The following is a 12,288-nucleotide window of genomic DNA, read 5'->3' on the forward strand; positions in this document are numbered from 1 at the left end:
GAGGGAGCTGGTGGAAAGCAACTGGCAAAATCTGTTCTGTTTTCTAAGTAATTTTTGGTTTTCTGAGCCTGTCTCAACATAAAATGATTGTTTCCTGCAGACTTGGAATGCAAACCTGAACACGTTTTCACATCCACAATGAAGAATGGATAACTTTGTGATATGAAAAGATCATCCTCTTTATTAAAAGATGTTATCCCTAATTCAGTGCTCAAGTAAATAGTGATTTGGAATTCTCATCTTGATTCCTGAGATTAAAAAATAGACCCAAACTCTTAAAATTGAGTCTTTTTCAAATGTCTGTAGTTGGAAGTCGTTCCAGCGACTTTTGAAAACTGAGAGATGTTTTCTTATGAAGTATGGTAGTAATCCTGAGACCTGTTTTTGCATTGAAGTAACATTTGCGGGAATTTCAGCTCTTATGTGTTACAGACGGTGATGTATGTTGTCCTGATGGAATTTTATTTGTTTTCCCTATAGGGTAGCCGGGATAGGTACTTATTACTGCTAATATGGAATGGAGGCAGTAGGTGTAATTCTGTATGTTCTACTATTTGTTTTACTTCCATAGGTATAGTCATCTAAGGTTTGTTCGCACTGAAGAAATGCTTTGTAAAGATCTGCCGCTCTTGCCTACTGAATTTGAGGAGGTCGTTCACAGACACTGTGTGGAAGCTCGCAGTGTTCTTCAGAACAAGTCAGTGCCAAATGTAACAGTAGATAAACAGAGTATCTTAGAGTCTGACTTACAAGCAGCTCCCTTTTTAAAATAGATCTGGGACTGAGATGGCACTAGTGCCAACTACAAGGCTGCCAGAACAGAGGGGAAAATAGCAGAGAGGGATACACCTTCGGAGGCTGAAACAGCTGTTGAAATTGCAGGAGTGCTTGCACAAGAGCGTATGGAAATAAACTGACTATGAATAAGTGTGGACTGTAACTTAGAAGGTTTCTAACTGTGGGAGGAGTGGAGTTTAAATCTGTGAAAATGGTGACAGGAAACCTAACTGTTTAAATTATGGAAATTGATCAATCTAAGAAAGAAATTGTACCAGGTAATGGCCCACGTATCAGGTGACTGTGTTCTGCCACCTGAGATCTCTTCCAGACTCAAGATTCCCATGTAATGCTAATGATTTTACATTGTTACTGGTATTTTCTCTATTAATATTAATTTAAACTAATAGTAGGGGCCCATTATGAAAAGAATCCTTAGCTTAAAAACTCAGGTTTCCCCTAAGTCCTGCTACATACTGGTTTGTTTGACATCTAATTAAAAACTCTCTGCTAGCCCTTTGAGTTTTGCTCATTTTTGGGATAACTTCTGAGGTTAGATTTCATTGCAAGGAACAAGGTAAGACTAATAAGCTTTTAAAAACTTTCTCTCCATATTATTTCATTGCAGGTGGATCCCAACTTGTGCATCTATTCTCCGTGATCAAAGAGGGAAATGGCTTCATTTTGCTCCTGAGAGGGACTCCGATTCCTCTCAGCAAGTTGAAAGCTATTTTCATTCAGTGGCCACTCTAATGTCATTACAATTACGTGAGATGGTTGTTAACTCCTTGGAAGGTCTTTTTGCATTTTTTATGATCCACAAGGTATATGCTGTGAAGTATATCTATAGATTTCAGTGTTACATAGAGATAATTCATATGGACATAAAGTGTAATGCTCTTTGAAGGCTAAAATGTTCCAGATAGCTCCTGCTATCCTGCTTTCTAGTTTTATTTTTCTTAGACTTAAGCAGGCAAGTCACTTAAACGTGTGTTTCTGAAAGCATGTGAATAATCCTGATTTGAAGTCAAATGTGTGCATAGTCATGCATGTAATCCTTTGCAGAGGTAATTTATGTATGTGGTATCCTGTCCATACCAAATTAATGCCCTGTATTATTTCACATAATGCAAGTAATTAGAATAAACATTACACCATGAGAATTTTTACCACTTTCTTGGCTACAATAAAGTTGCCTTTTAGGAGAAATGAGTTCTTTAAATATCAGATCACTCAGAATCTACCATTTTAAGACAAAATGAAACATATTTAAGCAGAATATCAGTGGCAGATTAGGTACTGCATTGAAGCCAGCGGATCACACTTAATACCATAAGCTGTCAAACTTACACTAAACCTTGCATCTGGGTGGGGGTTAGGTTTGTTTTGTCTTGTTGGATGGTTTGGATTTGTTTTTTGTTTGGTTTTTTTTTCTCTGTGTGTGGTTTTTTTTAATTATTATAACATCTGCATTACAAATCTAGTCATGGATTAGAACTCCATTACTGTGAAGGCAATTTAGAGGTGGGGCAGTTCTTGCTAACCATACCTGGCAATTTAAAAAATAGCATCTTGTATTTGATTCTAGATTTTATTTCTGATAGATATGATGGATTTTTTTAGAGCTTTTGTTCTGTACTGTAATTAGAGCTTTACTTCTGTTACTTAAGGGAAAATTGAGGCAATTAGGCCTAAATCCAGTTTCTGATTTCAAGCTTTCATAGATTCATTTAGGAGTTGGCACCTTAAAATCTTGTTTATTGGAGCATCAGTTTTTTGAATAAAAATCAGGGATGAAGATTGCATCGGTGCTGTGTAGTTAAGAGATTTCAAGTTATTTGAATCTTTTAAAAGATATTATAGTCTTATCCGATTTCTTTGGTGTGTGCAATGTTCATTCTTTTCCTAAAGGATGGAAGTGATTTTACAGAACCGTATCAAGAAATGCAGTTCTTTCTGCCTCAGATACTAACAGTCAAACTCAGTGTGGAAGGACAGAAGATTGTCTTTGAGCCACCTTTGAAAGAATGTTGGGATTTAATGAGTCGTTGCTTCAGGGAGTTACTACGAAGTGCTGAGGAACTTCCAAAGGTACTGGGTATCTTACAGCTGCAGCTGAAATATTATACAAGATGAATAAAAACTGTCTGTTGTATAAAAAGGTATGAATGAGGCAGAAAGCTGACAAATAGAAAATAAAGATGAGGGTTGTGTATCATGAACTGTCAGCTTCTCTGATTATAGAAGATAACGTAGGAATTATTCTTTTGCAGGTTCGAGTTATGTTAAAACCCTGGCTTGATTTTCATATTGTTTTCACAAGTGAACTATGTGTGCAACCAAGTGTTACGAATCAGAGCTTTTTCACATTGCAGTGTTTTGACCAAATAATGCATTTTTTTTAAGTGGTGGGTGAATGGGTAATAAAATACTTTATTCATTCTATTGTATGTGTTATTACAGTAATTGCAATGGTTCCCTTTAGGTTGAAAGACTTCTGTTTCCAGAATTAAAAAGAGATGATCTCACTCTCAGTACAGTCAAACCAGATGAATCATTGTTTTTGGAGTATATGAACAAACTTGAAAAGATCTTTGAGAGCAACACACTTGGTCCACAGAAGTAAGTTTTGGCTGTTAACTCCATTACCCATCGAAATGCTTAGATTTGTAACTCTGTCTGTTTGACTCAAACAAACAGTTTGAGCTGAATTGTTTCTTGATATAGAGAATCTTCGTGTGGGAATCTTATTTTTGTTTTTGTGATCTTCTGTGTTGAAGGTATTTAAATGTATACAGGAAATACAGTGATCTTTTGAACAGCAATGCACAGCAAGATGTCTCAGATTTCTTGAAAGAAGATTGTACTTTAGAAGCTTTAAGAGAGGTAATATGTAACTGACAACTGCAACGTATCCGTACAACAACTCACGTCACACAACTTCTTAATATATTGCCTAAAGAACTCCGTTCAAATCACTTGTTTTGTGCCTGGGAATAGCAGGGAAGCCATCTCAATTTATATAATCTCAATATATATATATATAGAATATATATATACTAATCTCAATTAATAATAATCAATTAATAATAATTTATATAGCCCCTCACTGTAGGGCTGCTGTGCAGACGGGAAAGGAGGGTTCTTTATGGCCTTCTTCTGTGGGTTCTGTTGAGTCTTAGTAGAAATCCAGTGGAAGGCTGCCCAGAATATCTGGTAAATCTGCATCTTGCTGCTCTTTTGGCTGTCATGGCCTTGGTCAGCTCTATCTACTTTTCTTTCTGCATTCCTGAGTTATCCTCTGGCTAAATATTTCTTTAGGCAGCTTGTGATGTTCCTTAATATGGCATATTACTATGCAAAGCTTTCAGCCCTGGAATCTGTGGATAGGAGCTGAGCTCTGGAAAGATATTAAGTAGTTTTTCCTTCTTATGTTTGGAATATATTATCCATTTGCTGGATGGGAACGAATTGTTGTTTAGTATTTTTCATCGATAGACTACAAGGAAAAATAACGTATTATTTTCCATTTGTAGAAGATTAATAGCTTAACAAAACTGAAAAGTGAGATTACTTCCCTGCGTGTCACTGTCCCTCTGGCCATGATCTGTTTGGATGCTGTACAACTGAATGAGGAGCTCTGCAATCATACACAACATCTTAAAGATAGATTGATTGAATTTGAAGTGGTGGAAAATAGAAAGTTAAATAAAAGGTACATTTTGTTAGCATGCGTGGTTCTTGCTGTCTGTGTGGACTGATGCTGTGGATAGATAACTTTATTAATCTACTGTTTTTTCCAGTGCTAACCAAAGTGGCTATTTAAAATAAATAGGAACGAGAAATACTTGTAAATAAATACCTGACTTAGTCTGTATGGTGTGTACATAGATGTTAGACTGGAAATATGCCATTGTCTTTCCTCCTTTGCTGACCTTCTAGGATTTGGGTTGAGGTTCTTGGTTCCTCTGTTGATGTCCAGTTAGAGCAACGTGAAGAATGCAGTTTTGCGTTTGTCTTGTCCCTGACTATTTTTAATTTCTTTTTCTTTCCCCCCTAGGGAAGTAATGGTCCTGGTTTCATGTCTTGACAAGCTTAAATTAAAAAAAAAAAGAAGAAAAAAAGACCTTGAAAATCTAATTTGATTCCAATATAATGGGATAGTCCTGATTCTGTGAATTAAAAACACTCCCACCCCACCTTGAAAACACCAAAAATCCTCCCCTAGCAATTAAAAAGTACTTCCCCAGTGAATGGAGAGAGACAATAATCATAAAGAAATTATTCAACCCACTTGTCTAAAAATCATCTCCAGGTGGAGATGAGCCACAGTGTAGGGGGAGCCCTCTGCTTCCACTTATTGTGGAGAGGGTCTAGGCAGTGAGCTTATGCTGAACACCGAAATATTTGGAAGGCTTGACTTGGTTTAAATGAACCTGTCCTTTGTGGATGGTTCCTGCTTGCATGCCTGCTGTCTGTATGGCTATTTGCAGTAATGAACTGGAATCTGGAACAAGAAAACGTGTCACTGGGAGGAAGGATTTCCTCCTGTCAGGGTTTCTTCCTGTCTATATTTTCTCTTCCTACGTGCAGTGTAAAATAAACTCGGATGTTTAATAATTTTTCTCTTTATAACTTTGTTTCATAGCATGCACTTAATTTTATTGTTGTGGGGTGATGAAGTGAACTCTTGCTTACTGCATTCAAACATTTCTTTCTGCAGCGGATTGGGTCTTGAAAAGGAAATGCTAAACCTATAGGAAGGAAACTATTAGTATATTGTTAATTGTTATTTGGAACCAACTCAGTAATCATTGTATTAAATATCAGTTCTTGTAAACATAGAGGACAATAGAACTGATCATACAGAGTAAAATGGCATCCTTTATAAATGCTGTCTGCTCTGTGTGTTCTGTTTGGATACTTACTTTACGAAGAAATTTAATACTCTTGTTTAAAAGACAAACTTCATTAACAAGATCTTGCATTTTTCTTCACTTATGAACCCAGTGATACCTCTGTTTTGTTTTTTGTTGTAGAATTTGCAATGAATATGACATAATTGCCAAGAGGATAAGTGAAGTGCCTCTGAACACTGAAGAGCTGGTGGCATTTGATGCGTACTTAAAGAAAGCCAGTGAAGTTACTGTTGTTAAACTGAGAAAGGAGATCACTGAAGCAGCACGCAGACTGCAATTCCTCATGGACTATGCTGATCTTTCTCGTATGTCTCAATTACAGAACATAAAAGTCTCCATATGAAAATATTTATAGATAGATACTGGGCTTTGTGTGCAGAAACACTGCATTTTCTGGAGTGCTAATGGAAAGCTATGAAAGAGACAGAAAGGAAATAAAAAGAATTTAGTAGGGGCCAAAATGTACCAATGCAGAAAGGAAGGGAAGTGTGTGTATATATATATATATATATATATAAAATTTAGTTAGGAGTGGTCTATCTCTGTGTTTAGTTAAATATGTATATATTTTTTCAGGGAACAGTTCTATTTGCAGCGAAAATAGTTCACCCAGCGCCTTGAAATATGTAGCTTCTTAGAAAGGTTATTCCTAAATGTATTTTTAGGTATTTTGCCTACTCTTCACAACAGCAATTCTATTAGTTCATTGGTTAAAAGATATTTTCTTAACGATGTCTATATGTTTTTTATTTTAGACGATGACATAAACCTGAATAGCACAGTTTTCCATTGGCCTGCTCAGATTGAGATAATCTTTGAAAACACTAGAGAACAGGTGTCCAACAGGAGGAATCGTGCAGAGATGGCCTTGCTTGAAAGGTATGATGTTAAGATATTTTCATTCACTGGGTGTTTTTAAAGAAAAGAAAAATCTCATTGTCGGTAAGAGGGAGACGATGTCATGGAAGGAAAACTTGGAAGGGAGCTGAGAAAGTAAGGAAGAAACCTGGTTTACAGTATCGTGGAGATTTCAGGAAAATATTGTTGATGGGGATGGATTAGAATATTCCTGTAATAGGTCTGAAAGGAGGAATGAAATATGATGCTAGAATATTCATAATTTAGTCATGTTGCTTAGTACAGCATTATACATTATTTTGTTACGTTGTTTTCACTCCTTTATTTTGTCCAGGTAGTAAAGGTAGCAAGTGTAAGTGAACTAAAGCAGTTGGACGGTTTGAAAATGAACCTTGAATTCTAATCCTCTGAACTGCATGGTATTGGTATAACTGATGAATGAGTTTTCACTGGCATCTATATTTCCTTTACACTAGTGTTGAAATCAGATTTCATTTGACAGTACCTGTTACAATTAATAAAATAATTGAAACCTGAAAGGGAACAAAACAGGACGTCATATTACCCCAACTATCTTTACTTCAGGTGTTCTCAGTTTGAGAAAACTCTTGAAGGTTATGATACAGAAGTGGAAAGCTACAAAAAGCGGGATATCATCACCCTAGAAGAAATGAAGAACAATGCTGAGAAATTTGAGGAATTAAATAAGAATCTAGATAATGCACTAGCAGAACATGAGGTTAGTATTTATTAGTCAGTTATGGAGTGGGTTGCAGTGTGTGGATGGGCAAAAGTTTTGTTCCTGTCTGGTTTTTTATCATGGTTCTGGCCCTGTGTTGTCAAGATGGCTTTAAAATTTCCAGATTCACAAACGTGTGGCAATATCTTCTTGTCCCTGTGTGCTGCTGAGTTGAGGACCGTATTTTTTGGAGGAAAAAAAGTTTAGGGAGTTTATGAAATTGCAATACAGAATTTCAGTCTTTCCAAGCCGTCAGTAGTAGCAGGATGCTATCCACAGAAAACAGAATCCTTCTGGCAGAATTGGCAGGAGCAGAATGTTAGGGATGTGACATTTTCCCTGAACTGTGGCTTGTCCTGCTGGACCTGTGTTTTTAGTTCCTCTTGTTGTCCTCTAATTAAAACCAGTGTTTTTGAACTGTTAGTATAATTTCCAGAAGTTGTGTGTAAGCTTTAAATATATTACATAAAGGGAAGGTTCAGGTGCTAGAAGGAAACCGAAGACCGAGATTCCTAGATTCTGTTCGGGGCTCTCCATCCAGTAAGTTGAATAGTTTGTCTTAGCTGTGCCTCTGCTGGGAAATGAGAATGGTTACCTTTGGGAGATCTCACAGGTATTGTAAGGCTTAATTAATCTTCTAAATCACAGTGAAACAATGAGATTTCTGCATATATGGAGCCTTAAGGATCACAATTTTATTTAAGTCCCACTCAAAAGAGAAAACTGAACCAATTAAATAAGTTTAGGATTTAGATAAATTGCTAGTTCTACATATCAACACTTAATCTAATTTAAAGGTGTCTACTATATTTAATTAGCGTGAGTTAACAGAACTGATATGTTGTTATAGGTATATTAGAAAAAGTAATTAAGTTTAGGTTACTTAATACGTGATCACAATGAGGCGTGTATCCATGCACTTTAAATGACATGACAAACAGCTTTGCGAATACACGAAGTTAAAAATTATATTGGAATCTAGATCTTTCTGTTTCTCTGCTTCATCTCATGTTGAATGATTTAAAGTTTTATGAAAGGTTTGTCAGCATTATAAAAGCACAGACTTGGGAGTTAATTGGAATTCAGAGTCTGCATTTCAGACAGCATTTCTCTGTGCTTCTCCTCCCTACTTTTAAAATGAAGAAAGCAATTCTTCTTTTTTAATCTAATCTTTGCACATTGAATTATGCTGTAAGGATATTGGACGGAGATAATATCTAAGCATGAATAAGCACAGCAATTAATATCTGTTTGGAGTTGGAATTTCCAGATGTTACTATAATAGGAAAAAAGCCAACTCACAAGTGAAAAAAAAATTCTTACAAGTTTATGTGACTGCTTACATCCAGTTTTCAAAATGACTTGGTAACTTGTGAGCCTTGGTTTCACTGAATGGCATCGTGCATTAGCTGTTTCTAATATAGGTTTTTAAAATTATTTGAGTAATAAAAGATACCAACAAATAACTAGGGGAATTTATTTACAAGAGCACAGTCCTTGTTTACCCAAAATCCACAGGCCTAAGCCTACGAATCTGGCTGGCTTTATGACATGTGAAAAATTGTATTTACCTATTTAAAAGTCTAAACAACTGTAGGAATATTTGATGGAAATGGTTTTTGTTTTTTCATTAAAGGCTATTAATAAAGAAGAGGAGTTACTTGAGCGGGAAAAGAGTCAATTTCCTCTACTGCAAGCTATAATTGCAAACAAACAACCCTTTGAGCAACTTTGGTTAACAGCATATAATTTCCATATCAAATCTGCGGAATGGATGGATGGTGAGGCTTTGGTGTTCATTCAATGAACTATGTAATTTTCAGTGAGTTAAGTAGAAGCTGAAAGGGTTTATTAGTTGTGAGAAAATAATTTTGAAGAAATAAATGCTGTTAAGCATTTATTAGCTGTATGAAATACAGTTATTAACTTGGATTTTGCATTAGGACATTTTTTTTTCTAACAGAATTGATTTCAAGTTAAAGGAGAATGATTGTAAGTACTTGTAAATAAACTGCCTGGAAATCTCCTTGTGCTGATGTGACTGCTGTGGTTTTTTTAAACTGTTGTTTTCAGGGTCTCTCCAGAATTTGAATGCTGATGAAATTACTGAAGAAATGGGAAATATGTGGAGGATTATATACAAACTAAATAAGAGCTTTCCAGATTTGCCTGCGCCTAGGCGCGTAGCAGAAACTATGAAATATAAGCTTGAAAAATTTAAACATCATCTTCCTGTCCTGTCAGTTGCCTGCAATCGTGGGCTGAAGGAGAGGCATTGGGAGCAGGTACTTCAAACTCCTGCTTTACTGTGGGAGTATTCTACCACGAGTTCAATGTAGTACTGCGTATCGTCCATGCTGTGAAGTACAGTAATAGTTCAGTGTTTCAAAATAGGGTCCTTTATCCTGTCCCATGATAAATTGAGTTTTGAAGTTTGTAATGGTATAGGCAGGAGCTTCTTTGAATTAATAATTTATGATGGAAAAGCAAATTAGGGTGTTGCACTAATACTTTTTCAGCACTTATTTCTTGCTGTTTGAGAAGTTTGTTAAAAGCGTGTATCTTGATAATAGGTTTTATTTCTCGCTTTATTTTCAGATTAGTAAAATCGTAGGATGCGAGATCAGACCTGATGAAACTACTACTCTTAGAAACATGTTGGATTTTGGACTTCCAAGATATATTGATCAGTAAGAAGTTTGCACTATTCTCAGTTCTAAAGCAGTCACTGTATGTCATATGTCAGATACAAAATCTTAGTTTGTTTGGGGGTTTTTGTGGGCAGTTAGAACATACTGTAAAATCAGCTGTATTTTATCAAGCTGTGGATAGAACTATCAGTTGTTCTTGTCGCACAAAGACACCAAAACCCAGAGTCGTATTCCTAAACCATTTAATTTCCACATTCAGAATTTTCTGTCTGTATTTGTCTTGGAATTAATATCTCTAACTCGATGAGCCTGAAAGTGCAAAAAGATGTTTCTTGAAATAAGAGTCTGTGATATTATTAACAAATTCATATGAAAGGTAGCCTGATGTACAACTCTACCTACAACTGCAAGTGATTTTGTTTGATTTTCAGCTGTGTTGTGAAAATATTTCAAAGATATGTTTCATTTCAATTCAGGCTGGAACCTATTGGAGTAACTGCAAGTAAGGAGTATTCCCTAGAGAAATCATTAGAGAAAATGAAATCGGAGTGGACCAACATGGAGTTCGTGCTCGTGAAGTACAGGGATACTGTGAGTGAACACTAAATCAACATATATATTGTTGAAAAGAATTATTTCAATTCTGAATACCAACTGAGAAATGCTAAAGAGAAGTTACTGCTGATTCATTGTGGCATGATGGGAAGTGGTATTATACTCCAGAGCCTGAGCAAATGTCTCCGTTTATATATATATATATCCTTTGGACCTTAGTATCTGGATAATTTGTGATCTCAACGTATTCATCCTAACAAATCTGTAAGCCTGAAGGCTTCTCCGGTGTTGTACGGAAACCTGGGCAGTAGTGAAATTTTAACTTGCCCAGAAGAAACAAGAATCACAGTGCAAAAGATTGAGTCAGGAGTCACTGGCACCCCTGGATAGCTTCCCATCCAAAATCTAATCTATCTCTTGATCTTTGGAGCAGAGATGTACAGTGAAGATACCATTTCATATCTTCAGGCGTGTTGCAGGCTTTCAATGTCTTACTGCTTTCTTACCTTCAACCGTCATAGAGAAGGGGGAAACAGGAATGAGGGTGAGGATGAAGAACAGTGAAATAAAACAAAGGCTATTTGCCTTACCAAAATATGATGTATTTACAGAACACCAGCATCCTGTCAGCAGTTGATGACATTCAGCTTTTGCTGGATGATCACATTGTTAAGACTCAGACAATGTGTGGCTCTCCCTTCATCAAACCAATAGAAGCTGGATGCCGGGTAAGGAAAAGCTTATTTGACTGAGCTTTCGTGTCTCATAATATACTTTCCCTAAGTGCTTTAAGGTATTTTGGCATGATAAGAAGTTATGTAGCTTTTAATGGTTTCTAAGAACACACGTTGATATTTTTCCTCAAGAGCTTTGAATTCGTGTTTTCCAGACAAAGGTACGCAAGGCTTGCTTTACAGCTAAAGAAATTATAATTACATTGCTAATCTAGTTCTTATAAGCATAGTTTTTTAGGTGAATGCTTTGGGAACGGGTCAGTTGTTAAACAAATCCTGCTGCACTGTGTGAAAAGACATAGGTCTCTCAATTGTGAGAGAGAATTTATTTTTAATCCTCTGGTATTGGCATGATCCCTGAGGGTTTCAAAGTCTTTTTTGTTAGCTGTCCTACTATTTTGTGAAGATGTGATCTTTGTTAAAGATGATGAATTTCTAGTAGGAAGATTATGCAGAAAGCAGAGAGTTCTTTCCTATCAGTATTTAACATCACTTTTTCTGGCCTAACAGTGATGACTTGTAAGCAATGTTACGGCCTAAATTCTACACTTTCCCGTGGACTTTAGCCAAATCATAGATAAAGCTGGGTTCTGCTTTCCAGCAGAGCTGCTGGAATGAGAGTGAACTTTTACTGTAGAGCTATCTTAACAGTCTCCATGTACCTCTTACAGAGTAATGAGCAGTACAGGCTGGCTGTGCTTTCTCACTGCAATACTTTCCCTTGCGTATCCCTTACACTGTATTCTGCAAAGAATGCAAATAGAATTAGAAGACAAAGTTCTGGATTGCCATGCTAGTCGTCTCTGCACTTCTTAGGCAGTTCTCTCACAACTTACTGTAAAAACTGCTACAGGAAGAGTGGCTGTTGTTTATAAGAAATATCCAGATGTTTGATAGCGTATGTTTTTTAAAAAATAAAGTTTCTTCTCTCTTAAAATTGTTCATTTGTTTGTGTTTTATTTTGTTGTTTTCTTTTTCGTTGAAGCCAAGCAACTCACACTCTTTGTTTCCTCGCTGTAGATTAATTCTTGATATAATTTTACTTAAATGTTTTC

General features: G+C 36.2%; 1 protein-coding gene across 1 annotated transcript in view; it reads left to right on the forward strand.

Annotated features, from left to right (window-relative positions):
- Positions 1-12,288, forward strand: part of DNAH3 (dynein axonemal heavy chain 3) — a 55,678-nt gene that overhangs the window by 5,214 nt on the left and 38,176 nt on the right. Inside the window, exons 7-20 of the mRNA XM_054080354.1 lie at positions 572-697; positions 1,406-1,601; positions 2,689-2,868; positions 3,263-3,399; positions 3,558-3,663; positions 4,314-4,492; positions 5,817-6,001; positions 6,452-6,575; positions 7,140-7,293; positions 8,930-9,074; positions 9,367-9,578; positions 9,892-9,983; positions 10,421-10,535; positions 11,111-11,227. Of these exons, the coding sequence (XP_053936329.1) occupies positions 572-697; positions 1,406-1,601; positions 2,689-2,868; positions 3,263-3,399; positions 3,558-3,663; positions 4,314-4,492; positions 5,817-6,001; positions 6,452-6,575; positions 7,140-7,293; positions 8,930-9,074; positions 9,367-9,578; positions 9,892-9,983; positions 10,421-10,535; positions 11,111-11,227 (2,068 nt within the window). The remainder of the gene's footprint in view (positions 1-571; positions 698-1,405; positions 1,602-2,688; positions 2,869-3,262; positions 3,400-3,557; positions 3,664-4,313; positions 4,493-5,816; positions 6,002-6,451; positions 6,576-7,139; positions 7,294-8,929; positions 9,075-9,366; positions 9,579-9,891; positions 9,984-10,420; positions 10,536-11,110; positions 11,228-12,288) is intronic.

This window comes from Cuculus canorus, chromosome 15 (genome assembly GCF_017976375.1).
Source record: "Cuculus canorus isolate bCucCan1 chromosome 15, bCucCan1.pri, whole genome shotgun sequence".
Classification (NCBI taxonomy): Eukaryota; Metazoa; Chordata; class Aves; order Cuculiformes; family Cuculidae; genus Cuculus; species Cuculus canorus.